Source organism: Eretmochelys imbricata, chromosome 19 (assembly GCF_965152235.1).
Source record: "Eretmochelys imbricata isolate rEreImb1 chromosome 19, rEreImb1.hap1, whole genome shotgun sequence".
In the NCBI taxonomy this organism is placed as follows: Eukaryota; Metazoa; Chordata; order Testudines; family Cheloniidae; genus Eretmochelys; species Eretmochelys imbricata.
In genome coordinates this window covers 11,847,751-11,874,085 of record NC_135590.1, presented here as the reverse complement: position 1 = coordinate 11,874,085, position 26,335 = coordinate 11,847,751, and the positions used below count along the sequence as shown (strand labels likewise).

Below are 26,335 nucleotides of genomic sequence, written 5' to 3'. Positions count from 1 at the left end.
GTGCAAAGTATTATCGGGGCTGTCAAAGTGCTAGGCCCTTCAAGGCCCATTTCTGCGGTCAAGGGGACCTGTGAGACCCAAGGCTGAAGAGTTTGAAGCAGCCCGTCCTTCTGGAACCACAGCTGCTGCCACCGCTGTGTGATTCCACAACTTGGTTTGATTTCCATAGCGGGAGTCCATGTTGTGACATTGTGGCTTGTAACGAGCTCTGGCTATAAGGTGGCTCCTATTCGCCTCGGCCCCGATCCACAAAGGGAGTTAGGCTCAGTGGAAGTTAGGAGCCTAAATAGCTTTGGATCTGGGCCCTCCTGCCGTTTCTTTTCCAACTCTGCTGAAGTCCTTTATACACTTCTTTATAAGATTGCAGATTACGTAGCGATGGTTTAGAAGGGCAGCATGACCGGGGCATGGCACTTGGGGTCTAGTGCTGGCTCTGCCACTGACTTCCTGTGTCATCTTGGGGGGGGGGGGGTGCTCACTGCCTCAGTTTCCCCCTCTGTACATTGGGGATAATGATATTGACCTTCCTTTATAAGAGCTTAGCTACACAAGGAAGTTACTCTGAAATAAGGTAGGGCGTGAATTTAAAGTGCTAGAGTTATTTCAGAATAAGTGTCCATAGAGGGTGCTTCTCTGGTCCATTTCCCCGTGTAGCTAAGCCCTTCAAAAGAAGGGTTATTACTCCTCTTCCCCTGCTGTTGTCTTCATGCCTGTCTCATGCTGTCCCTTGTGGTCAGGGCCCCCTTCCCCTTTTTATACCCCAAGCAACCCCTGCTTTCGTCATTCAAATCCCTCCTTGAATCTCACTTCTCCTGTGGCTCTTTTCAAAGTTAAACCACCAAGTACAGCATTAAAAGACACAACACAGCCATAAAGAGCTGCTTTCGCTTTGGGCCTTCAGCATGTGTATCCTATAAAGCAGATTGCTGCCATCTGTATTTGATTTAGACTCTGAACTCCAGGGGCAGAGAGTGCCTGAGTACAGAGCCGAGCATAAAGTCATTGCTTATCATAACCCAAGGAGAGGAAGGACCAGCTGGTGGTTAAGACTCAGGGCTGTGGGTTCAACTCCTTGTTTTTCCACTTCCACAGACTCCCTGTGTGACTTGAGGAAGTCGCTTGATCAAAGTGAGCTGTAGCTCATGAAAGCTCATGCTCAAATAAACTGGTTAGTCTCTAAGGTGCCACAAGTCCTCCTTTTCTTTTTGCGAATACAGACTAACACGGCTGCTACTCTGAAACTTGAGCTGTCTGTGCCTCACTTCCCTCGCTATGAAATGGGGCAATAGTCCTCCCTTTCTCACATTCTCCTGTCTTCTCTAGAAAGCTTGCAAACTCTTTGGGGGCAGGGACTCCCTCACTAGGACCCCCCCCCCCATGTGCAAAGGGTCACTTTTTCTCACAGCGAGTACAATATGAACACCTCAGGAACGAAGGTTGTCTGAACAAAACACGGGGGTTGTTCGTTCAAAAGCTGACACTGAACGTTGACAGTACAGCTTTGAAATGTTACTGTGCAGAAGAAAAATGCTGCTCTTAACCATCTTGATTTAAAGGAAGCAAGCACGGAAACAGGTTCGTTGCCTTGTCAAATTTTTTTTTTAAAACTGTCCCTCTATGTTTTTAGTATTGTATGTTTAACACAGTACTTTGCTGTATGGTATTTGCATTTTTGGGGTCTCTGCTGCTGCCTGACTGTGTACTTCACAGAATCATAGACTATCAGGGTTGGAAGTGACCTCAGCAGGTCATCTAGTCCTACCCCCTGCTCAAAGCAGGACCAATCTCCAATTTTTGCCCCAGATCCCTAAATGGCCCCCTCAAGGATTGAACTCACAACCCTGGGTTTAGCAGGCCAATACTCAAACCACTGAGCTATCCCTCCCCACAAAGGTTCCAAAGGAGGTGTGTGGTTGACCGGTCAGTTGGTACCTCTGGTGTTTGTACCTCTGAGGTTCTACTGTATTGTTGACTTCTATGGGGCTACTCGCAGTGTATGACAGAGGTGGGCAAACTACGGCCCGTGAAATCATCCTGCCCAGCCCTTGAGGTCCCGGCTGGGGAGGCTAGCCCCCAGCCCCTCCCCTGCTGTCCCCTGCTTCCCCACAGCCAAGCTGCCGTGCCAGGGGGAGGGTTGGGTAAGGGACAGGGGGTTCCAGAGGGCAGTCAGGGGACAGGGAGCAGGGGATGGTTGGATGGGGTGGAGGTTCTAGGGGGGGTGGTCAGGGGATGGGGAACAGGGGGGATTGGATAGGCATGGGAGTCCTAGGGGGCCTGTCAGGGGGCGGGGGTGTGGATAGGGGTTAGGGCACTCAGGGAGCAGGAGGGGTTGGATAGGGAGTGGGGTCCCGGGTGTCCCAGGAGGGGGCAGTCAGGGGGGATTGGATGGGTCAGAGGTTCTGAGGGGGGCAGTCGGGGGTGGGAAGTGGGAAGGGGCAGCTAGGGGGTGGGGGCACAGCCTTCTGTACCCGGCCCGGCTCTCCATACAGTTTCAGAATCCCGATGTGGCCCTTGCCCATCCCCGGTGTATGAAGTTAAGCGTGTGTGTAACTAAGCCTTTGCAGGCTTCAGGCCTGTGTGTACGGATGGGACCCTGATTGCAGCTGGAGCAAGGGGGCACTACCCCAAGACAAACAAACAATCATAAAAATGTGGAAAAGAGCCTTAGAGAAAGAGTCATACTACAGTGTTACAGCACTGCAAATTACTCCAGGACCTGGCCAGCAATCTCTGGGATCAGTGACTAAGCCCTGTCATATGCAACATAATGTGAGAAGTCCATGACAGCCTCCCTAGTGCCTGACCTGGGCTGTTTCTTTTCCCACACTCAGAAGAGTGTCGCACGCTTTGTCTTTGAAGGGAGGAGTCAAAAGGGTTTTCTCTCTGGAGTCTGGCTTCTTTCATCTGGTCCTGGGTTACTGCTCTACCCTCCTGGCCCCTCACCCAACTTTATCTGCTTAACATCAGTGGAGATCAAAAGCTTTAAGGCAACGTTTTGCGGGGCGGAAGGGAGACATTTGACTGGGGGAGAGAAAGGGTTCTAGCTTCTTCCTACAGGAAGGGCAGGCGATAATGGGGATTCTGCTGCACATAAGGATCCTAATGACTGATCATTAGCAGACGCTTAGAGAGGCAAGCAGCATCTTTCACTGGGCAGGGAGTGCGTGACACCTGTACAAGACAGGAAAAGCAAAGATAACAGCCACCGCTCCAGGCCCCTCATGAGAACAGCAGCCTCAGTTTGCACTGAGGCGGGGGGGCGGGGGGGAACGACCCAGGCGGGGAATTGGATGCACTTTGCCTTTAACAGGCTCTTGGCCAAAACTCCGAGCTTGCAGGCATATATGCATTGGCTGTGTAACAATATCCCCACGTGATTGCACTGAAAGCCTCTGCAGGGAGGGAGGGAGCAGGAGAGAGAAACTTACGAGAGCGCTCCTGGGCGTCTCTGGTCAATTGCGCCGAGAGCGCAGCAGCTGCGATGTGAAATTGACCAAAGTGGTGCAAGACTCTCTCGCTCTGCCCGTCCCTTCTCCCTGTTCTGCCCCTGGGTCCTCCTCTCCCGTTCCCTTTGCCATTGGATGACTTTCCAGACGCCCCCCGTCGCAGGGCAACATCCCCCAACATGCCTGAGCAGATCACCGTCTCGGAGTTCCTGGCGGTGACTTCGGAAGACCTGAGCTCCCCGGCGGCTTCTACCTTCTCCTCCAAAATGCAGAAGTGCCGGGGGGCGGTGGCGGTGCTGGAAGAGGTGAGTGAGGGGCAGCGGGAGAGGAGGGGGAGGGCGGGGGGAGCGGTGTCCTGCCGGGGTTCTCTCCCTTGAAACTGGGAATTAGGTGCTTCTCCCACCTTTCGCTGGGAAGGGGCGTCTCCCTTTTGTTTTGTGGTAGGTCTTGTTACTGCAGGAGGCAGCTTGGATCTGTTCCTCGTGCCTCGTCCCCCCCCCCCCCCCGACCCTTTTCTTGCCATCTTTCCTGAAATCAGACGTGATTTCTCGTCAAGAGAAGGCGCTTTGCACCTCTCCTGCAAAGGGCGGAAGAGTCTGTTAGGATCTTGCTAAGTTGTTGAACGACCTGGCCATCTGAGTAAGTTTCATGCCTCTCAGCGTGTCGCCGACCCCGGCTGTTCATTTCCTTACTCTGGGTGCGGAAACTCTTCCCTTAGCTGGGAGCCCAGCCGGCTTGGGAAAGATGCTCTTTAAAAAACAAAACTCCGCACTTACAATGAACGCCTTTCCTTAGCTTGACCACCAACAACGCCTTCGACTATTGGAAAGTAACTAACTAACTGTCTATTTCTGTTTTCATTGTTTATGCCGCGGGGGGGGGGGGGAGCGGGGTTTGTACCTCCAATTTGGACAATGGAAAATGAACCCTCTGTATAACAGCAGCTCATAGAGACTCCAACCGCCCTCTTTTCGCGGGCATACTGTACATAAGTCTAAAAAGACACTGTGCCCTCTCTGAAGAGCGTATACAAGGCCCCGATCCTGCAAAACGCTTGTGCACGTGCTGAACTGTAGGCTTGCGAGTAATCCCATTGATTTTCAGCGGAGCTGTTTATACGTTCAAAGTGGGTTGACACAGTTCAGGCCGAAATAGGCAAAATCAGGGAAGTATCTTCTGTTTATAGTCAGTTTCACTTTCGGGTTCCTCCTGCCATAAAGTGTGGGGGTGTGGTGTCTGCCTGTTTTGAAAGTATCATTTGCCTGGGAATTTTAAGAAAGAAAATCACAGAAATGTTTCAGATCCTGCTTGGTTTTTTGTAAAAGCTTTTTTCTACCAAATCACAGTTCTGGGGCGGAATTTGAATTGATATTGTGTCTTTCGGGTTATTAAGAACCAGATAGTATTCTGCTACAATAACAATTCCAACTGCTGGAAGCTGCGGTGTTTTGCACAATCTCCGTGAATACTGGAGTGTCTATATTTTGAATAAGGGCAGTTTGCAGCTGGTCCTGTATATTTTGCTGAGTCCTTATGGCAGAAGGAATGGACTTTTTTTGCCTCTGTCTTCACGAACAAGGTCAGCTCCCAGACTGCTATGCTGGGCATCACAACATGGGGAATAGATGGCCAGCCCTCTGTGGAGAAAGAGGTGGTTAGGGACTATTTAGAAAAACTGGACGTGCACAAGTCCATGGGGCCGGACGAGTTGCATCCGAGAGTGCTAAAGGAACTGGCGGCTGTGATTGCAGAGCCATTGGCCATTATCTTTGAAAACTCGTGGCGAACGGGGGAAGTCCCGGATGACTGGAAAAAGGCTACTGTAGTGCCAATCTTTAAAAAAGGGAAGAAGGAGGATCCTGGGAACTACAGGCCAGTCAGCCTCACCTCAGTCCCCGGAAAAATCATGGAGCAGGTCCTCAAAGAATCAATCCTGAAGCACTTACATGAGAGGAAAGTGATCAGGAACAGTCAGCATGGATTCACCAAGGGAAGGTCATGCCTGACTAATCTAATCGCCTTCTATGATGAGATTACTGGTTCTGTGGATGAAGGGAAAGCAGTGGATGTATTGTATCTTGACTTAGCATAGCTTTTGACATGGTCTCCCACAGTATTCTTGTCAGCAAGTTAAAGTATGGGCTGGATGAATGCACTATAAGGTGGGTAGAAAGTTGGCTAAATTGTCGGGCTCAACGGGTAGTGATCAATGGCTCCATGTCTAGTTGGCAGCCGGTGTCAAGTGGAGTGCCCCAGGGGTCGGTCCTGGGGCGGGTTTTGTTCAATATCTTCATAAATGATCTGGAGGATGGTGTGGATTGCACTCTCAGCAAATTTGTGGATGATACTAAACTGGGAGGGGTGGTAGATACGCTGGAGGGCAGGGATAGGATACAGAGGGACCTAGACAAATTGGAGGATTGGGCCAAAAGAAATCTGATGAGGTTCAATAAGGATAAGTGCAGGGTCCTGCACTTAGGACGGAAGAACCCAATGCACAGCTACAGACTAGGGACCGAATGGCTCGGCAGCAGTTCTGCGGAAAAGGACCTGGGGTGACAGTTGACGAGAAGCTGGATATGAGTCAGCAGTGTACCCTTGTTGCCAAGAAGGCCAATGGCATTTTGGGATGTATAAGTAGGGGCATAGCGAGCAGATCGAGGGACGAGATCGTCCCCCTCTATTCGACATTGGTGAGGCCTCATCTGGAGTACTGTGTCCAGTTTTGGGCCCCACACTACAAGAAGGATGTGGATAAATTGGAGAGAGTCCAGCGAAGGGCAACAAAAATGATTAGGGGTCTGGAACACATGAGTTATGAGGAGAGGCTGAGGGAACTGGGATTGTTTAGTCTGCGGAAGAGAAGAATGAGGGGGGATTTGATAGCTGCTTTCAACTACCTGAGAGGTACTTCCAGAGAGGATGGTTCTAGACTATTCTCGGTGGTGGAAGAGGACAGGACAAGGAGTAATATTCTCAAGTTGCAGTGGGGGAGGTTTAGGTTGGATATTAGGAAAAACCTTTTTCACTAGGAGGGTGGTGAAACACTGGAATGCGTTGCCTAGGGAGGTGGTAGAATCTCCTTCCTTAGAAGTTTTTAAGGTCAGGCTTGACAAAGCCCTGGCTGGGATGATTTAATTGGGGATGGGTCCTGCTTTTGAGCAGGGGGTTGGACTAGATGACCTCCTGAGGTCCCTTCCAACCCTGATATTCTATGATTCTATGACTTGAGGAACTGGGGCTAGATCCTGCAACTAGGTCAGTGTAGGGCTTGCTCCAGTTGCAGATGCTGGATCCTATCCCTCCTTCTCTTAAACAAACCCTCTTCCTCCCTCCATATGATGAGGCCAGACCTATTGCATCTATGAAACTCGGATGGTGATCTTATGGCTGACTGATCAGTGGTGTCTCGCACATCAGCAATGTAGGGTGTTGACTCCATGACTATCTGCTGTCCAGGGAGGGGTCACGGGAAAGGTGGGAGCAAGGTCCCACTTTAGGGCTTCGGTGAAGCTTTTCAGTATGTCTATGCTGCTGCTGGGAAGGTGCCCCCAAGCTCGGGCAGACAGGCCTCCTAGGCTAGCTCCAGCTAGTGTGCTAAAAATAGCAGTGTAGCAGGGGGTGAGGGGCAGCATGGGCGGAGGCTCAGGCTGGCAACCCAAGTGCATTCCCAGAGGGTATGGGTGAGTTTGTGTTCAGGTGGGTGGCCCGAGCTGGTGTCCATGCTACCCCAGCTATGCTGCTATCATGGAAGCTTGCGCAGACCTCCCGCGTGTCTGCCTAGCCAAGCCAGGGAGCATGCTCCCAGCTGCCATGTAGACATACCCTTTGTGGGCACTGGTACAGTCTGGCTTCTCTAACAGCTGCTTCTGAAGGACCCCCCAGCTCTTCCTTTGAGGCCTGAGCTGACTCCCATTAAAGTCAATGGAAAGACTGTCATTGACTTCAACAGGACTTGGATCAAGCCCTGCGGTGAGAAGGGGACCCCGTTTCCCTGCCAGGTCTTGGTGGTATAAGTGACACCGGGGAGGCTGAGATGGATGCTGCCACGTGGCTTGGTCTGGCAAGGGGGCATTGAATGGCCGTTTTCCTTCATCTTGCTTCTTCAAGTCCTGTTACTTTCAGGGTCGATATCTTAGGTATATGGTGCCTTTTGCCCACAAGTGCTTTAACAATCTTTATGGGGGTGGGGCTGTGTGTAGAGTCATTGAGTTCGTGGATTGTAAGCTCTCTGGGGTGGGGACCGTTGGTTTGGTGTTTGTGCAGTACCTAGCCCAGTGAGGACCAGGGTTCCTAGGCGCTGCTGTGTTACCAATCAACACAGTGCTGGTGGGTGAAGAAGCCATGGATTGTCCATGAATTCATACTTCTAAAAAAAATATTTATACCGAATGTATGGCTCATTCCTCTGCCAGTGGAATGCGGCAGGACTGTTTCATACCGATCCTTAGGAAGAGGGAAGTGAAGAATGCTTTTTTCCCAGTTGGAATAGCTGGGAGGAAATTTAAAGAGTCGGAATAAAATGATGCAAATCTGGCCAGGATGCTAGAGTTCTTCCCCCACTCCCCCCCGCCCCATCTTACAAGCAAAAAACCAACTCCATTAACTTGTGATAAAATTTAAAATCACTCACTGGAAAAATAAAGTCAACAGTCGCTGATCTGTGCTAGTGAAGAATGGGAGCAGCTGTCAATGTTGAGTAACAGTCACACAGATGCCCCCCGTGCCAGATCCCCTATGGCTCCTTGTGAGAATCCCAACCTCTGTTCTATCACGTGTGTGGCTGCAGACACAGGGTCTGGCATTGAGAGCTGTGATCAATAGCTCGATGTCCTATGTACAGTCTGTCCAATTCCTCACACATCCCCTGCCCCAAGCCTGTTCTGAGACTTTATTTAGGGGGTGATGCCCCCCTGCACTGTGACTAGCTCGTCACACACTGGGCCAGGAGAAAGCTCTCTAACTAATAGTGCAATACATTCTAGGTCAGTAAATCTGCTTCTCATCTCTTCTCCCTCCCGCAGCTGGCCAGAGGCTGCCTTGGGGCAGTGATATGCTGCCAATATTTTAACAAGGGAATCCCACAAGACGATTCTCCCCCAACCCTGCCATTAGCTGGTGATAAACCCCATGTCCCAGAGGTGCGTGTGCTGCGGAGAAGGGAGGGTAAAGAAGCTGGGAGTCCAGTTAGACAAAAATGCTTTCGTTCCCCATAAGCAAGTAGGAAGACAGCCCCAATGGGCTTTGATGCTGCAATCGTTTGAATGTGTGACTGAGTTCAGTGGGACACGTTGCATGTTACTTGCCTGCAGAGCGGTTTGCAGGATTGTAGGCCCCCATCCTGCTAGTGATGCCTTGTGTGTGATGCCTTCACCCCATCCTGAGCCCCGCACTGATGCCAGCTGGTCCAAGGTCTGCCTGCATGGAGTTGCTTGCAAGGTTAGTTAGGGCCACAGTGAGTGCGTGAGCGGTGGTTGCTGCCGCTTTGTCTCTGAATACTCAGCTGACAGTATCAAGGGCTCAGCTTGTGTTGCCTGCAGTGGGGAGTGGAGCTCTTGAAGGGGGATTTTTGGGAGAGAGATTCTGTCCCTGGGGAAGGGTGTTTTGGAGAGCGGAGGGAGGGGGATCCTCCCTGGACCATTGTTGGTAGAGAGCAAGTATTTCCAAACGACCCTGATCTATCAGCATCCAGACGAGGGCTGAGTGCTGTCGACTCCGCCTGTCCTTCAGTTTGAGGAAAGAATTGTAGGAAGACTCTCCCCCCCACCCCCCCCAGCACAATCCCCGCTTCGTGGTTGTGCAGCGTGGGCACCAGCCTGGCAGGCAATGGAGAGGGGCAGGGGTCTGGGGAAGAGAGAAGGGAAGAGTCTTTCAAATCATCCCTCTGGCGCCGTGACTTGCACGTCAAGCATGTGTGGTCGCCTCTCTCTGAGCTGTCTGGAACGGCTTTTTCATTTGATCCGGCCATGTACAAATCAGCGGCCCTGGAGCCAGCCGCGCTCAGAATACTATACTGATGTACGTACCGAGTGCTTGCTGGTTAACTCCCCAAAGCACTCTGTGGGGTCTCTAAACTGCCTCGCTCGCTACAGACGTGCAGCCACCTCTGGGATGGATGGCGGCAGCTGTTCTAATGGCTTGCGGAAATACTAGGCAAACTCCTTAGGACAGGAAGTGAAGAATTATTTTGTCCTCTTGATGCTGCAGGGAGGCCAAGTGTGATTGAGGTTCTATGTCCCATCCAAAGGAACCTTTCAGCAGAGCAGCATCTTCCATCCCCACACTGGTGCAATGGCTCTTCCATTTGGAGTCTGTACTGAGAGGATCTGTTGAATGGTTCACATGGCTTCTTGCAGGACCCTGGCTTTGCCTTGGTCTTTCATTCAAGTACCAGCCAGGCCTGACCCTCCTTAGCCATGAGATCTATCGAGCTCCCAGCCTGCTGCAATAGGGTTGGAGAAAGTGTCGTTGTGTAGGAGAACATGGTCAGAATCCAGGTGTAGAAGTTACCGACACAGGAGAAGCTAGATGGCGTCTTCAGGCTTCACATGGTAGAGCTTTGACTCCAGAGGAGAAGGTCCAGGCCACTGTGCTGGGGGAGCTGGATGTTGGCATAGATTGTGTGGGGCTGTGATTGATCACTAAGGATCTACCAAAGATCCATTTTGGTCAATTTCACGGTCAGAGGATTATAAATAATCCATAAATTTCATGATTTCAGGTATTTAAATCTGAAATGTCACAAGGTTGTAACTGTAGAAGTCCTGACCCAACTCTGAAGGCAGGAGCGCAGAAGTAAAGGTGGAGTGGTCTGGTGTTGCCCCGTTTACTTCTGCCCTACTGCTGGCTGGGCCCTGACCACTCTCTGGCCACCCAGCTCTGAAGGCAGTGCAGAAGTAAGGGTGGCAATACCGCAATCTCATCATAAAAACCTTGCGACCCCCCCCCCCCCCCACTACAACCCTTTTTTTGGTCAGGACTCCCAATTTGAGGAATGCTGGTATCTCCCATGAAATCTGATCTTTTCTGTACTTTTATCCTATACTATACAGATTTCACAGGGGAGACCAGATTTCACGGTCCGTGACACGTTTTTCACAGCCGTGAATTTGGTAGGGCCCTATGGATCACACTGGGCTGTGAGAAGAGGGGACCAAGGACGATGAACAGAAAATCCCAGCAGAGTCTTAGCCCAGAAATCCAAGCACAAGAGCTCTGGGGCTTGTCTTGGAAAGGGGATCTTCCCATGACCCCATCTGAGCATTCCTAGTGCAACGGCACCTTGTAAAGAGCAGAGAGGACTCAAAACCCAGTAAAGACTAGAAAAGCTCTAGGAAATTGTTGTATCAATGGACTAGAGGTGTTGCTGGCTGGGAACCCAGCATACCTCGTGACCTCTCTTTGAAATGGACTCCAACATATAATTAAAGCTGGTTGAAAAATGGAATTTCCCCGTCGTGGAAAATCCAAGATTTTGGAATTGTATCCCCAGTGAGGCCGAAAAGCAGATATCCCGGTATTGTCCATGACATGAAATGGCCCAAACCGGACAGTTTGGAATCTTGTGAATGTTTTGTTTTGCAAAGGTCAAAACACTCCAACTTTCTATTAAATCAAAGTATTTTGACTGTTGAATTCTAGTATAAAGACAATATAAAAGTCAAGGTGACGTGCAGATAATTCCCTGTCTAAAGCTTTGATTAAATTGTTACAATCCCTGAAAGGTTTTGATTTAGTGGAATCAGTATTTTAACGGTCAGCCAGCTCCAACAATGATATATTGATAAGCAGAAAAGATTGAGAGGAACTGTTGTGTGGGGGGAGGGAGACAGTGTGTGTGTGGTTCGGTTCCCTGCTCTCCCATTCATTCGCTATGTGACTTTAGGCAAGTCACTTAAATGGCTTTGTGCCTCAGTTTCCCCACCTGGAAAAAAGGGATGCTAATATCTGCCACGGGGGTGGGGGTCTTGTGTGGCTTAATTGGGGAAGATCATTAGGGTCCAGGGTTTTAGCCACTGCGGTTAGAGAGGTTCGACAGCAGTGAAAAGGTTAAAGTGAGTCAAATTTAGAGCCTTGAACGCTGCTGGGGGAGCGTTCCTTTAAGTGAATGATATTGGTAGGGGAGGAGCAGGCTACAATCCCCCTAAGCACCCCACCCTCTGAGTGTGATCTGTATCTAGCCTGCTGCCTGCTAGCTTTGTCCTAGGCACTGGATCCTGCTTGTTGTCTCTCGGAATAGCAGAACCAGAAATGTTAATAACCCGAAAGACACAGTATCACTTCAAATTCCGCCCCAGCAGAAATGTTTCAGATCCTGCTTGGTTTTTTGTAAAAGCTTTTTTGTACCAAATCACAGTCCTGGGGCAGAATAGCAGGAATATTTATCGTTAACACCAATGATGTGCTTGGCTCTTCGTGAACTGTACAATACAGATGGTCCCTGTCTGGAAGAGTTCATGGATTTATTAGTATTTGTGCTACAGTAGCATCTAGAGGCTCCACTTGAGAGCAGGGCCCCATCGTGTTAGGTGCTATGCAGACACATTGAGAGGCAGCCCATGCCAGCGAGTTAACAATCTAAATAGATACGGCACAGGGTGGGAGAAAAGTACCATTATCCCCATTTTACAGATGGGGAAACTGAGGCACGCAGACATATTGCCCAAAGACACATTGTGGGGTGGCGGGTCTGGGGCAGAGCTGGGATTTGAGTTCCTGTCTGGTGTCTTCACTATAAGATCATCCTTCTTCTCTAGTAAACTTCTATCCTGGAAATCTGTTGCCCTCAGTACAGAGCTGGAAGGGTAGGGGGCTTCTCCCAGGTTGTCATTAGCTGAATTTCCAGGGCAGTTAACTTCATAAAACTCTCCAGCTCCTTCTTGCATCCAGCTGCAGAACTAGCTGACTTGGTGACCTCCTGTGGCTGTAAATTCTCGCTAGTTTTCCTCCATGTCTATCCTAAAATTTCTCTGCATTTGGCTGGGTCCCACCATCCTCCACCCTTGCTCTCGTCCCTCGCCTCCTAATCGTTCAATTTAGTTTGTATTATGTTATGAATAGAGAATTGAACTGGAAAGGAAACCCAAATAAACACAACCTTGGATCTGATGTGGCACGTTCCTGCCACCAGTGCTCAGAGACGTTGTCTTCCAGCCCTAGATCCAGGCGACTGGCTGATTCATGCGGTGGGTTGGGTAGGGGAATGAGACATGGGGGTCTTTCACTCTGCTGATCTGAGTCTGTCCCCAAGACAGGGGGACTTGCTGGCTGGCTCAGGGGAGCTCAGCAAATAGGATATAGGGTCCTGCTCAGCGAGGGTGCAGGTTCAGATCCTGCCCTGGGTCGGGGGATTAGTTGGCTCAGTGGACGATTTGGGGGTGGGAGGTTTCAGCGAATGGGATTCGGGGCAGCAGGTCCAGTCCAGCCCCCAGGTAAACAGTAACCTGGTCGTTTCAACCCAACATCTGTGTGGGGGATTCAGAGCCCTAGGCAGGAGAAAGTGGGGGAGGGATAGCTCAGTGGTTTAAGCATTGGCCTGCTAAACCCAGGGTTGAGCTCAATCCTTGAGGGGGCCATTTAGGGATCTGGGGCAAAAATTGGGGATTGGCCCTGCTTTGAGCAGGGGGTTGGACTAGATGACCTCCTGAGGTCCCTTCCAACCCTGATACTCTGTGATTCGAAGGTGTCCCCATCAGCGAAGCTGTTAATAGTGGTGGCCCTACCTGGCTTTTAGGTGGCTTCCCTTCCCTTTTTCTTTTGTTTGTCAGACCACAAGCTCTGTGGGGCAGGGAGTCGCTATGTTTCTGCACAGCACCCAATGCCCTGGGGCCCCCAATTTCAGTTGTGGCCTCTAGGTGCGACCATAATATATCTTTGCTTCATATACCATGCCCATGCGGTGGTCGGTGGCACCTTCCTGGTGCTCAGGAGAATGCAACGGCTTCAGAGACAAGGATTTGGAGTGAGCAGGAAAAAGGCAGGCTGGCTGGGGGGGGGGATCCTTTGAGTGACCGGTGGAATGGAGGACTCCAGCTGGACGACATCGCCTGTCTCCTAATTGTGGGACAGTGTCAAGCACTGGTCAGCGTTCACTTTACTCTTCATAATTGCATTGGGGTTGCATCTAGAGACCACGTTGTGTTAAGTGCTGTATGTAGTGAGAGAGAGCCCCTGCCCCAAAGTCTAAATAGACAAGACTATTCTGCCCATCTTTAACTTAAGAACGGAGACCCAAGGGGGCATCAAGTAACTTGCCTTAATCACAAGCCCACCTTTCCCTGTTGTCTTTCCCTTTCCAGGCTAAATAATCATTTTGTGCCGTCTTCTCCTTCTCTGCCACGTCCTTTATTCTCTGGGCCGGACTCTGACCTTGGAGTTACTCCAGGTTGCTAGCAGCCTAGTCCCTGAGATCAGAGTCTGGCCCTGCATCCTGTAGTCTCAGACTTTCCCCTGACTGCCGTGCAGCGCCCTATGCCGGGAGGCCCTTCTCCCTCAGTGTTTGCTTTGCTGCTGCTAATTGAAATTTCACCACTGTCGCTCTCCACTCTGGCACTCCTGCCAGTTGGCCGCGTCTGTGGTACCAACCGTCTCCTCCTTCGTTGAACGATGGGGGGTGAAGAATGGCTCCCATTGATTGCTCGCAATAAAGAGGGAAGCTCAGAGGAGAAGCACTGGAGACCGTTGGTGGAGATGCTGCACCGCCCTCTCCTCCCTCCTGATCAGCCGGGGTATGGCTGGGAAGTGATTCAGGGTCTTCCGGCTTAGAGCTGAAATGCCCCGGGGGGATGGGACCTCCTTGGAAGTTTGGCTGGTAGCAATGAAGCAGTGTGGGATCAAATGCATCTCTGGGAGGTGGTGGTTCTCGCTGCAGATGCAGATCTGTCTCCCCCCTGTCCACCAACACACGCTTTCCTCTTTCCAGGGAAAAGCTCATTTCCTCCTTTATGGGAATCTCTGCTGCTGAGCTGATCTTCATGCAGGCACCAGGGAGGGGAAGCCAATCTCTTCCGGGTGAGAAGCTGAAACAGCTAATTGTGCCTGGTGGAGGAAGAGGGCTCGCACACCTGCTCCCCTGGGGAGAGGCCCAGCAGGGAATCCGCTGAGCAGGAGCACAACTGGCTGCATCTCTCCTGCCTGTGGCTTCTCTTCCTGGAGCCAAGGGGTGTCCCTCCTTCCTTCCCTGCGTCTGGACCAGCAAGTTCAGACCTGGCAAGTTGGCTGATGCACCTTCCCCTGCCTCTCCAGCCAGGTGAGGCCTGTGCGCGCAGGGCAAGCGCAGTCTGCACAGACGCACTACGTACGGCGTCTTGTAACATCTGCTGTCGATACAGTCAGAGGCTGAACCGAGCAATTACAAGCATCCGTGCTCCTTTGTTAGAGTCTGTCTGATTGGCTCCGTGGCCTTGTCACTCAGGCAGAGCCAGCTGCTGCCTGTCCTGCCTCAAATTATTTCTTCTCTGTTGACTGATGTGATGTGGTTGTGCAGCTTTGTGCTGTGAAAACTCTGAGGCCTCTGGGTCTGTGGCCAGCAGGGACGACTGCGATCATGTATCCACCCCCTGTATAGCACAGGCCAGAGAACTTCCCCAAAATAATTCCTTTTAGTATATCTTCTAGGAGAACTTCCGATCTTGATTTAGAAATTGTCTGTGATGGAGACTCCACCACAACCCTTGGTAAATTGGCCAATGGTTTAAGACTTTCACTGTTAAAAATTTACACCTTATTTCCAGTCTGGATTTGTCTAGCTTCAATTTCCAGCCATTGGATCGTGTTCGACCTCTCTCTGCTAGCTAGAAGGACCCATTATTAAATATTTATTCCCCATGTAGGTACTTACAGACTGTAATGAAGTCACCGCTTAACCTTCTCTTTCAGCTAATTAGATTGAGCTCTTTGAGTCTGACTATAAGGCAGGTTTTCTAAGCCTTTAAATCATTCTCGTGGCTCTTCTCTGAACCCTCTCCAAAGGATCAACACCCTTCTTGAACTGTGGGCACCAGAACTGGACACACTATTCCAGCAGTGGTCACACCAGTGCCAAATAGAGAAGTAAAATAACCTCTCTACTCCTACTCAAGATGGCCATGTTTCTGCATCCCAGTGGAGTCACTCTGGATTGACACTGCTGTAAATGGGTTTGGGCCTGACACCCCCACTCTGTGTGTGTGTGTGTGTGTGTATGGGGGGGATTGACCCATTGAGGATCATCTCCATCCACAGGAGTGGGGTGGGTGATCTGGCCCTCAGTGGAAACTTCAGGATCTGGCCCTATAATGTTGGCCCTAGCCAGTGTTTACTCTGCTGTGCGAGCCAGCAGTAACCCGTTTCATCAGCAATAAGTGAGGCAGAGGTGTAGAAAAGATCTTTCCTAAGTATGCCAAGTGGCCAGCGGTACGTGCTGCAGACCTAGAGTTTGCCAGTGAGCCGTCTGGACTTGGCTGTTGGCTTGCATGTGAACTGAACCGAAGCCTTGTTTGGGGGAAAGCCCAGGGCGAGAGTAGCCGCTCCTCATCTTTGCTGGATGTGCCAGTATCCCCAGAGCTTCCAGGAGTGACCTGGGGTCCTTCGGGCATGGCGGTGTGGTGGGAGTTGTGTTGCACCTGGGGCTGGTTTGTCTGAGCTAGGAGTCAGCTGCATTTTCAATGTGTGCAGAGGGTGACTGTGTGCTCTCGGTGGCATCTAACGCCGGGTGGCCTTTCCATAAAGGGAAAACCATGCGAGCGGGAAAGTAAAATCTCCACGAGCGTGCGAGTCCCCTGTGGAGCAGGCCGCTGAGCTCTGGGTATGTCTTCCCAGCCCGCGGCAGCGAGCCTCCCAGCCCGGGTCTCCAGCCTCGGCTCGCGCGAACGCTGAAAATACCTGGCGCTTTGAAGTTGCAGCTCGGGCCCCGAAGCGGGCTGGCCCCCGAGCCTAAATCCTGCCATGAGCGCTCGTCTGCACGGCTGTTTCAGAGCATCGCGAGAGCCGAGGCTGTTGACCCAGGCTGGGAGGCGGGTTGTGCAGACGTACCCGCCGAGAGCAGAACTGCTGCTGAAGTTGGCAGAATTCTGGGGCGCTTTAAAGGGACAGGAGAGAGAAAGCGAAGGCCTCACGGTCGCAGCGATGCCATGTGGACGTCACGAGATAGTGGTGCCTTTATCCGGGAGGGTAAGTTTTGACGGGGGACCACAGATAGGGAGGGAAGGAAGCTGGGTGCCAGCCAGGCAGTCTGCCTTAGTCTCCCTCACAGAAGTCCGAGACGGACAGGACCCATTTGCCTATCCCGTCTGTAGCCAGCCCGTGAGCATTTTGTACAGGGCTTGTTGTCCCGCCCAGCAGCTGGAGCTTCCATCATTGTCTTGGGGGGAAAAAGGATTCCTTGTCAGTAAGTCAGTCTGATGATCAGCCTAAAATCTTCTCTGCCTTCATGTCATTACCGCCAGTTCTGCTGCTGGTTCTGCCCCAAACGATCCCTCTCTCTCCTTGATGTTCACGCCCTTCAAATATTTGTAGACTGTTATCATGCCTGCCCTTGGCTGACACCCAGCCAAGCTACAGTTAACTCTTTCCCTCCCGGGGATCAATCTCTCTGATCAGTCCTGTTGCGCTGCTTTGGACCCTCTCCGGTTTGTCAATATCTGGTTGGTAGCCAGGGGCCCAGGGCCAAATGCAGGAGGCCAGGGAGTGGTCGCACCTGCACCATACAGGGAGGGACTGTCACGTCTCTTTCCTGTGATCAGTGGCGGATTAGCTGTGGGGCCCGTGTCCTGGGGCCCCCAAGCAGGTGAGATGAAAGCCCCATGCCCTGATCCCACTCCCTGGCACAGGACGCCTCCAGTGCCCCCCGACCTTCTCTCTGGCAAGCCCTAGGGAAGCACCGGGGAAGCCCTAGCACCCAGACCCCTGCTGCAGTCCCAGGACTGGAGGAGCTGTCGCTACCTGCCATGGCCCTGGGGCTGAGGGAGCTCTCGCTCCTGGCTGGGGCCGTGGCTCAGGGACAGAGCTTCTCCAGTCTTAAGGCTGCATTGGGGGCAAAAAGTAGCAAATGGGTTGTTGGGCCATGGAGGGGGAGGGGGGGCGGAATGGGGGGGACCCTGGGTGGAACAGGGGCGAGGTCCTGGGGAAGGAGCAGAAAGGGGTGGGGCCATGGGCAGAGCTGCAGGCAGAGGTGGCAGAACCTCTGGTGGAAGGGGTGGGGTGGGGTGGGGCCCCCACTTGCTCTGGCCCAGGGCCCCAGGACACCTTCATCTGCCTCTGTCTGTGATGGCTCCGACTGGCAGGAGTTGGCTGTGATCTGTCCCTGAAGGTTTCTGCCAACATGCAATAACAGAATTGTTCCTGGGAAGATTGCAGTGCCCCCTCCGGAGACTGGTAGAGGGAGGCACCCAGGGCTCTGGGTGTAATTCCCTGAGGAGGGGAATGAGCTGATCACTAGCTGAACCAATCCCCTAGGTCCCAGTGCTCCTTTAACTGGCAGATTCTCCTTTAGCTCCAGGCAGTTGAGTCCTCGCTCATTACTGCAGAGTCCAGAAGGGCCCCATGGAGCAGGATAGGAGCACAGGAGAGTCCTGTGTCTCCAATGTTTAATTTCCTCTTTGTTGTTCAGACAGCAGAAGTGGGCTGGACATGTGTGGTTTTTTGGGGGTGGGCATGAACGCCACTGCCCCTTCCTGACTGTTACAACGTCCGGTTGTCTCAAATCTCTGTCACCGCTCTCTAGCGCCCGTGAGCTGGGGGGCACGGGGCTGTGTGTAGGAGTAGGTCCCAGGCAGAACCGAGTGCGGGGGAATGATCTCGAGTATTCGTTCGACTTCTCTTTGGCTGCAACTGGGAGGTTTGAGCGTCGGCTTTCCATGGCCGTTCACCCTTTGCAAGTGCAGGCCTCTGAGGGGAGCGGACTCCTAGCGCCGATGCTCGAGGGCCTGCTGGAGCAGGATTTCAAGCTGTATGTTTGTCAAATTCAGAGCTCTGGGCTGCGTTCATTAGTTACCTATGCCACCCAGGCAGGGGCCAGGAGTGATACCATGGGACTAGGGGAACTGACAAGGGCCAGGTTGGAGACGAGAATAGTTCATTGATTTCCTCATTGGACATCCTTGACCCCCTTACCCTTTTTTTGAACCATGAATGAATCTGGTGACATCCTGGCCACTAAACGGGGGTGAGGATGGGAGGCAAAACTTGTCAGACAAATAACTGGTGTGACCGATTTACCTGGGGAAAGGGAAATCGTGCAAATGTTGTGCCATGGGGATATTGAGGTGACGCACATGCCTTGCCAACCTAGGTACGTAGATTCTGTGAGTATGTAAGTTCCTGCTGAGGGGCCATGCCTCTGTATCTGGAGAAGGCTGAACTGGTGGCTAAGGGACTCTGGATATTGGGGTGCAATTTCTCTCTCTGCTGCAGATGCTAGACGACCTTGGTCAAGTCACTTGCTCTCTCCCTGCCTCTGCTCCTCATCTGTACAATGGGGATAATGAGACTTTCCACCCTCTGATACTACAGTGACAGGGCCCATGCAATTAGAGACAGAGCATCTGGCTGTGCTTCATCTCCCTTTATCCTACAAAGCATGCAATGGACCAGCCTGAGACAGGCCCTCTGGCTCTAACGTTATCTCGGGCTTGCTGGGGGCAGCCAGTTTCAGTGTACTTGTCTGGCCACGGGAGGGTCATGGCTCCTGTGTTTAAAAAAAAAAAAGGGGGGGGGGAGAGGGGGGACGGATCTGGCAGAGGCTCTGCTGAACTCTGATGCCAGTTGGTCTAGCCAGAGCCCGTGGCTTGGGAGTCCTCCAGCTCCTCTCCAAGCCCGGGGTGTGTTGGCAACTACCCTGCACATCTGCATGACGAAACGTCGGGTGCTTCAAAGGGACTTTGTGCAGCGGTTGGTGGAAAGAGGAAGGCGGGGGGGATCTCGCCGTTGCCTGGCGAGTCTGACAGTCTTTTGTGTTTGCCTTGCAGAGCCTGGACGGTGACCAAGCAATTCTCCAGAGGATAAGGAAATATGTGAAAGCCATTCATGTCTCCGGGCTCAGTAAGTTATGCTCCATAGGCAGTGGCATGCACTGGCGGGCGAGGGGAGGCGGTGGGTCGTGGCTGCCCTGAAGGGGGAGGCTTCTGCCAAGCAGGTGCTTGCAGCACTGCCTGCAATCTGAGGCCGTGCAACCATCCTCTGTGAGGAGTTAGGAGAACATCTCCCCACAGGCAGTTCGCTCCGGCGTTGACACAGGGCTGCCCCTGGTTTGCTCATCATGGCATTTTTGAGAGCTCAGCTGATGCCAAGCGCTTCCCCAGCGTACAGGCTGCGGGTTAGGATATGCAATTGTTGTACTGCGGCTGCTCTGAGGGGCCCCAGTCATGGCCCTTTGTGCTCGGCTCTGTACAATCACAAATGCAATCAGGCCATCCATTCTTCGAGGCGGGTATCCAGCCTTTGGCAAGGACCTGAACCCGGTGCTGCAAAGGAATGTATGCATCTTCTAACTAGACAGGTGCTTCTATGGTTCTCATCACCAGTGTCCGAGTACCTAACTGCCGGATGAGAGGTGCAGGGCTCCTTCACCTGCAGATCATCACCTGTTGCAAGATCTGATCTCCCCCTTTCAGTCTTAACAATAATTACAGAGCAGAGAACTACTCGAATCCAGCTGCAATGCAGGACTCTGTGACTCCTGAGAGCAGGGGACTGCACTACCAGCTGAGTGGAGTAGTGTTTTCATTTAATTTGCTCTAAATACAGGGAGCCCAGTCTAGTGGTTAAAGCATGAGAATTGTAATCTGGATATCTGTGTTCTGCTTCCAAGCCCTGATGTTGTGTCTGAGACGCCCTGGGCAACATGCGGCTGGCTACTCTGTGCCTCAGTTTCCCCATATGTAAAATTGGGGAAAATATCCACCTTGCACAGGGGCATTAAATGGTTGTATAAGGCAGAGAGGAAATGAGTAGCAAACATGGATTTATTGTTTGTTCTGGTAGTGCCTAGGGAGTATCCATGATTAGGGGCCCCATTGTGCTAGGAATGGTACAAACCTAGGCTGTAGAACCCAGGTGTCCTGAGGGAAGTCCCATAGCTAATCACCGGTAATAGTTACCATCCCATGGCACTGGGAGGTGTAATTCTTGGCCAGGCACTGGGCCTGTGAACGGAAGGGGCTCCTGTTAGGCCAACTGGTAGAACTGAGTTGACGAGCCATTACTTTAACGGAACACGCGCTGGTTCCCACATTACGGGAGGGGGTAGAATGGAGACCTCGATCGGTGATCCTGCGTCCCTTCACATCTCAATCCCTTTCAAGACTAAAGAATGCCAGCATTTGCCGTCTCTTGTCATGGTGTCTTGAAATCAGAGAGGGCCCTGTGCCCATCTGGCAGGAACTGATTCACACCAGCTACAGATCTGGGCAAAGTCCTTCATCCATTTCTGCTCTTGCAAGTCGCTCTCTTGGCTCTGCATTAACGTAATGCCCAGGCTGTACACCAGCCATTCCCATTTGGCTTTGATACTCTCTTAACAGGCAGGGGAGGAAATGTTCCGCTGACTCTCAAGCATCTTTAAATATTAAAGCCGTGAGTTCAGCTTTTGAATGCTAAGTCGGCTGGAGAGTGCTTTGCAGTGTCTGGTGCTGGGCTCCTGGGCTGGCAGCGTCTGTCGAGCTCGCCCCTGGACAGCACAGCCGCAAACAGTGGGAGGCTGGGAAATCAGATTTGAATTAAACAGCTTTTGCTTTCAAATAAGTCCCCTGGTTTCCTGGCAGCGAGCAGTAAACTTTGGAGAATCTCGCTGAGCCAAATCCTCCCTCTTCCCCAGAGTTAGTCCCTTCCACAAAGCCCTCTGCTAACTGATGGGACTGCGGGGGAGAACCTCTAGGTCAGGGATTAAAGGGAGAATGGGATGGGTGGGTCATACGGCAGCTTCAACAGGAGAGATTGAGGGAACCACAGTGTGACAGGTTCGGTCACAGAGATCCCTTTGGGACTGTCACCTGGTGTGCTGAAATTACTTCTGAGCCCGTTTTCCCTGCTAGCTTGGGACTTCCAGAACCCTGTCTTGGTGAGCCAGACATGCTAGCCTGCTGCAGCACAGACCCAGGGTCTGGACCAACCCGAAAAGCTGCAGATTGAACTAAAAACAGCTCAGCAGGTTACCCATCTCCAGCACCCAGACACCCAGCTCCCAGTGGCATCCAAACCCCAAACAAATCCATTTTACTCTGTATAAATTTTATACAGGGTAAATCTGTAAATTGTTCACCCTCTATATCATTGATAGAGAGAGATGCACAGCTGTTTGCTCCCCCAGGTAGTAATCACTTACTCTGGGTTTATTAATAAATAAAAGTGACTTTATTAAGTATATAAAGTAGGATTTAAGTGGTTTCAAGTAATAACACAGAACAAAATAAGTCACAAAGCAAAATAAAAGAAAACACGCAAGTCTAAGTCTAATACATTAAGAAACTGATTACAGATAATATCTCGCCATCAAAGATGTTCCAATAAGCTTCTTTCACAGACTAGACTCCTTCCTAGTCTGGGCCCAATCCTTTCCCCTGGTACAGTCTTTGTTAGTTCCAGCAGACATCTCGGGTGTTAAGCAGGGGTTTTCTCATGGCAGCCCCTTTTGTCCTGCTCCACCCCCTTTTATATCTTTGGCACAAGGTGGGAATCTTTTGTCTGCTTGTCCCCACCCCCGCCTCATCAATGGAAAAGTACAATGATTAAGATGGATTTCAGTATCCTGTGACATGGTTACACGTCACTGTAAGACCCTGGCCTAGTCTCCATTCTTCCTGGGTTGGCCCACACGTACACAGGAAGGTTTGCAGGTAAATAAACCATTTCCAACCAGTTGCCCTAGTCAATGGGAGCCATCAAGATTCTAAACCACCATTAATGGCCCACACTTTGCATAATTACAATTGGGCCTCAGAGTTATACTTCATATTTCTAGCTTCAGGTACAAGAATGATACATGCATACAAGTAGGAGGAATATATTCAGTAGTTTATAACCTTTGTTATGATACCTTACAGGAGACCTTTTGCATAAAGCAGTTACATCATATTCACACTCATAAGCGTATTTCCATAAAACATATGGAGTGCAACGTCACACCCAGGTCAGACTATCCCATGGTTATGACATTCTCCTGAGAAGTGGCAGATCCCACTTCAAATCCCTCCTCCCAGTGGGTGGAGGGGAGGACTTCAACTAGGGGTCTCCCCAGTAGAGTATCCTAACCACTGGGCTACAAGAGAGGTCCTCTCCCAGCCTTGGCTTCTTGCTGAAACCCCAAGAGAGCTTGCTGCAGAGAATCCAAGCGGAGGGAGGGACCGGTTTCTAAGAGTCGGAGGGGCTTAGCACATGCCTCTCACCTTGGGCCCCCCCACGGGCCATTTTTGGCGAGGAGCCAGCGAGCATGCTGGCTTCTACCAATCCCCTTCTGAGACGCCATCTCTCCCCGGTCATTGTACTGGGAGCCCGGCTGCCAAACCTAGCCTTTGTGAATCCAGTGTCCCCACGCCAAAGTTTCTGTGTGAATCTAGCCCTTCACCTCTGGGTGACCCTGGGCACGTTACTTAAATTGAGATTTTAAAACAAACGGCTCGTGTCTTTGGACGCCCAACCGGAGAGGTCATAAAAGGGCCTGATGTTCAGTAGGAGTAAGCACCTGCCTCTGAAAACCAGGTGCCTCCAGGTGGGTAACCAAAATCACCCTTCGCCCTCCTCCCTCTCTGCTTCAGTTTTCCCCAGGGGGGTGACAGTGGTGATGTCCCTCCTGGGAGTGGGGTGAGGGTAGAAAGAGGTTAATGATTGTAAATCACAGCTGGGGATTTATTTTGAAGTTAAAATAATGTCCTTTAATGTGTAACCTTGAGTACAACATAGGTGCAAATCCTACTGAAACCCCCCCCCTACCCCACACCTATTATTACAACCCCTAAATCTAACCAACAGGACAGTTTTGGGGTGGAGGTGGGCAGCAGGGAAGCCTGTTCAGCTGTCCTGGGGCTCTAGTACTTATCTGTATCACACGAGTTTCCTACTTCTCTGATTACCTACCTACCTATCCATCTAGATCTCTTCTGTACTTGCAATCCCTGGTGCACCTGTGAGGTACTTGCATCTTCTCCAATGTGTCCATCCTCACGCCACACCTGGGAAGACGGGGAAGTGCTGTGACCCCCAATTTGATATATGGGGAACTCAGGCGCAGTCTAGGGAGGCAAGATTATCAGACACACTCCTCAATCCCCAGCTAGTGGGAGCAGCTGCAGAAGTAGCCAGAGCAGGGACCTCCTGATGTCATTGTTCAGTGACCTCAGACCCTTTGTGATGGCCTTGACTAGCTGGTTTGCTCCAGCACCTCTCCCTGGCCCCCGCATCTCTTTACCTCACCTGCCTCTCTCACCCTCCTCTTTTCCCCTGCCCCTCCTCCGTCTTCCCTTCCCTTCCCACGCAGCTGACCCCTCTCCTAACGAAATCAATCACCCATTTAAAAAACATTGGTGGCACTGACATGCCATTCGCTCCCATCACATAGCTCACTCTGCTCATGTGTTCTACCCTGCCCCCCACCCGTGCCTGTCTGGCCTCCTTAGGGCAAGGGCTGTCTACTACTCTGTTCGTACCGCGCCTAGCGCAATGGGACCTCGTGCTTGGGTGGTCCTAGTAATAACCGCCATTATTTATAATAATTTATAATTAATAATCCAGGACTTAGGCTCCTAAGTCACTTAGGGCATGTCTACGCGGCACAGCAGCGAGTCTCAGAGCCCAGGGCAACTGACTTGGGTGTGAGCTGTGGGGCTAAAAATAGCCATGTAGATGTTCAGGGCTGGAGTCTGGGCTCTGAAATGCAGTGATGGGAGAGGACCCTGACTGACACTGCAACATCGAGCCCTGCAGACAGCCCGGGACAGTTGATGTGGGCTGCCACCTTGGGGTTTTTTAGTTGTTGTTGCTGTGTAGACACACCCGTAGGCACCTCAGTCCCTTCTGAAAATGGGAGTTTGGCTTCTTGCATTAATTTAGATGGAATAACTGGGCCCAAAGAATCAAAGATGTTCAACATAAAACAGAGTTAAACAAGGTTCAGGGGCTGGGTATACAGAGACCTTCGCCTGCTTCGTCCCACGGCAAACCCCCCATGTAACGCTCCTTTCATTAAAGGAGAGAGTGTCAAAATGCACGGCATTATGGCTTTCATTTGAACAATGTCCCTTGCTCCCTTGCGCTGGAGAGAGGCTTTTTGAATGAAAATCCCCTTGTTTGACAGTCTCTTCAGTGGCCATAACCGTCCCTGTGGGGAAAAGAGGAGACGTTAGTTGACGAGCGGGAGGTCGCATTGTTAATGTCTGAACCTGTTTCCCAGAAGACCAAACCAGACAGACAGACACACACACACACACACGAGAAAAGAACAGCAGAGAGAGAAGATGGAGCTTGTGCATCTAGGGTTGACTTGCAACCTCAGTTGCTGAAAAGGCACAGACCAGGGTGATCCGGTGCCTAGTTTTCAACCGGAACGGCCAGTTGAAAAGGGACCGCGGTGGCTCCGGTCAGCTCCGCCGACCGGGCCATTAAAAGTCCCGCAGGCTGTGCTGTGGTGCTAAGGCAGGCTAGTTCCTACCTGTCCTGGCACCGTGCTGCGCCCTGGAAGCGGCCAGCAGGTCTGGTTCCTAGGCGGGGGAGCCATGGGGCTCCGCGCGCTGCTCCTGCCCTGAGCACTGGCTCCGCACTCCCATTGGCTGGGAGCTCGGGGTTGGGGAGGGGGCTGTTCCTGAAGGGGAGAGCGGCATGTGGAGCCTCCTGGTCCCCCGCCTGGGACCCGGACGTGGTGGCCGTTTCTGGGGCACACGCAGCTGCAGTGTGGTGCCAGGACAGGGAGGCAGCCTGCCTTAGCCCCGCAGCGCTGCTGGCCGAGGTAAGCCCTGAGCCCCCCACAAACCCAGAGCCCCCTCCTGCACCCCAAACCCCGCATCCCTGGCCCCACCTCAGAGGCTGCACCCCCTCCTACACCCCAACCTCCCGCCTCAACCCTCGGCCCCAACCAGTGTTCCCTCTAATATCTGACAGGCCGTGTGTGCAAAAAATTTCTTCTGTGCAAATTGTTGTGCTTCTGTGCACATTTTTTGTGTGTGCGGTGTTTTGCTGTGTGCGCGGGATTTAGGATCTGTGTGCACGCGCACAGCTGAGAGGGAACAGTGGCCCCAACCCTCAGCCTGGAGCCCCTGCATCCCAAACCCCTCATCCCCCACCCCAGAACCGGCACCTCCAGCCCAGAGCCCTCACCCCCTCCCACACCTCAACCTCCTGCCTCAACCCGCAGCCCCCTCCCACACTCCGAATCCCTCGGCCGCAGCCTGGAGCCTCCTCCCGCACCCCAACCCCACTCCAGAGCCTGCACCCGCAGCCGGAGCCCTCACCTCAACTCTGTGCCCCACCCTGGAGCCTGCACCCCAGTTAGAGCCCTCACACTCTCCCGCCCCGCAGCCCCCTGCCCCAGCCCAGTGAAAGTGAGTGAGGGTGGGGGGGAGAGCGAGCCACAGAGGAAGGGGGGATGGAGTGAGTGGGGGGCGGGGCTGCGGGGCAGGGCCTTGGGGAAGGTGCGGGGCTGGGGTGTTTGGTTTTGTGCGACTAGAAAGTTAGCAACCCTAGCACGGACCCAGCACGCCGTCTGATCAGCCACTCTGAGACCTGGCAAACTTGTACCAGTATCGGGGGGTGAGGAAAGGCGTTGCTTTTAGTCACCTCTTTTGGGGCACAGTCTCATAGCAGTGTTGTAAAATCTACGGTCTTGGCAGGCTGGACAGAAGGCCAAAGGCGGGGTGGGGGCAGGCGGGGGGGGAGAAAGAGAAGAAATAGGGTGAGGGCTAGGAAAAGGACACACTGGGTGTGTGTTT

The 26,335-nt window shown here is 52.1% G+C and overlaps 1 protein-coding gene across 1 annotated transcript in view; it reads left to right on the top strand.

Moving 5' to 3' along the window:
* The first annotated feature begins 3,625 nt into the window (after positions 1 to 3,625).
* Positions 3,626 to 26,335, top strand: part of ASAP3 (ArfGAP with SH3 domain, ankyrin repeat and PH domain 3) — a 70,943-nt gene continuing 48,233 nt past the window's right edge. The window contains exons 1-2 of the mRNA XM_077837836.1: positions 3,626 to 3,751; positions 19,391 to 19,463. Of these exons, the coding sequence (XP_077693962.1) occupies positions 3,626 to 3,751; positions 19,391 to 19,463 (199 nt within the window). The remainder of the gene's footprint in view (positions 3,752 to 19,390; positions 19,464 to 26,335) is intronic.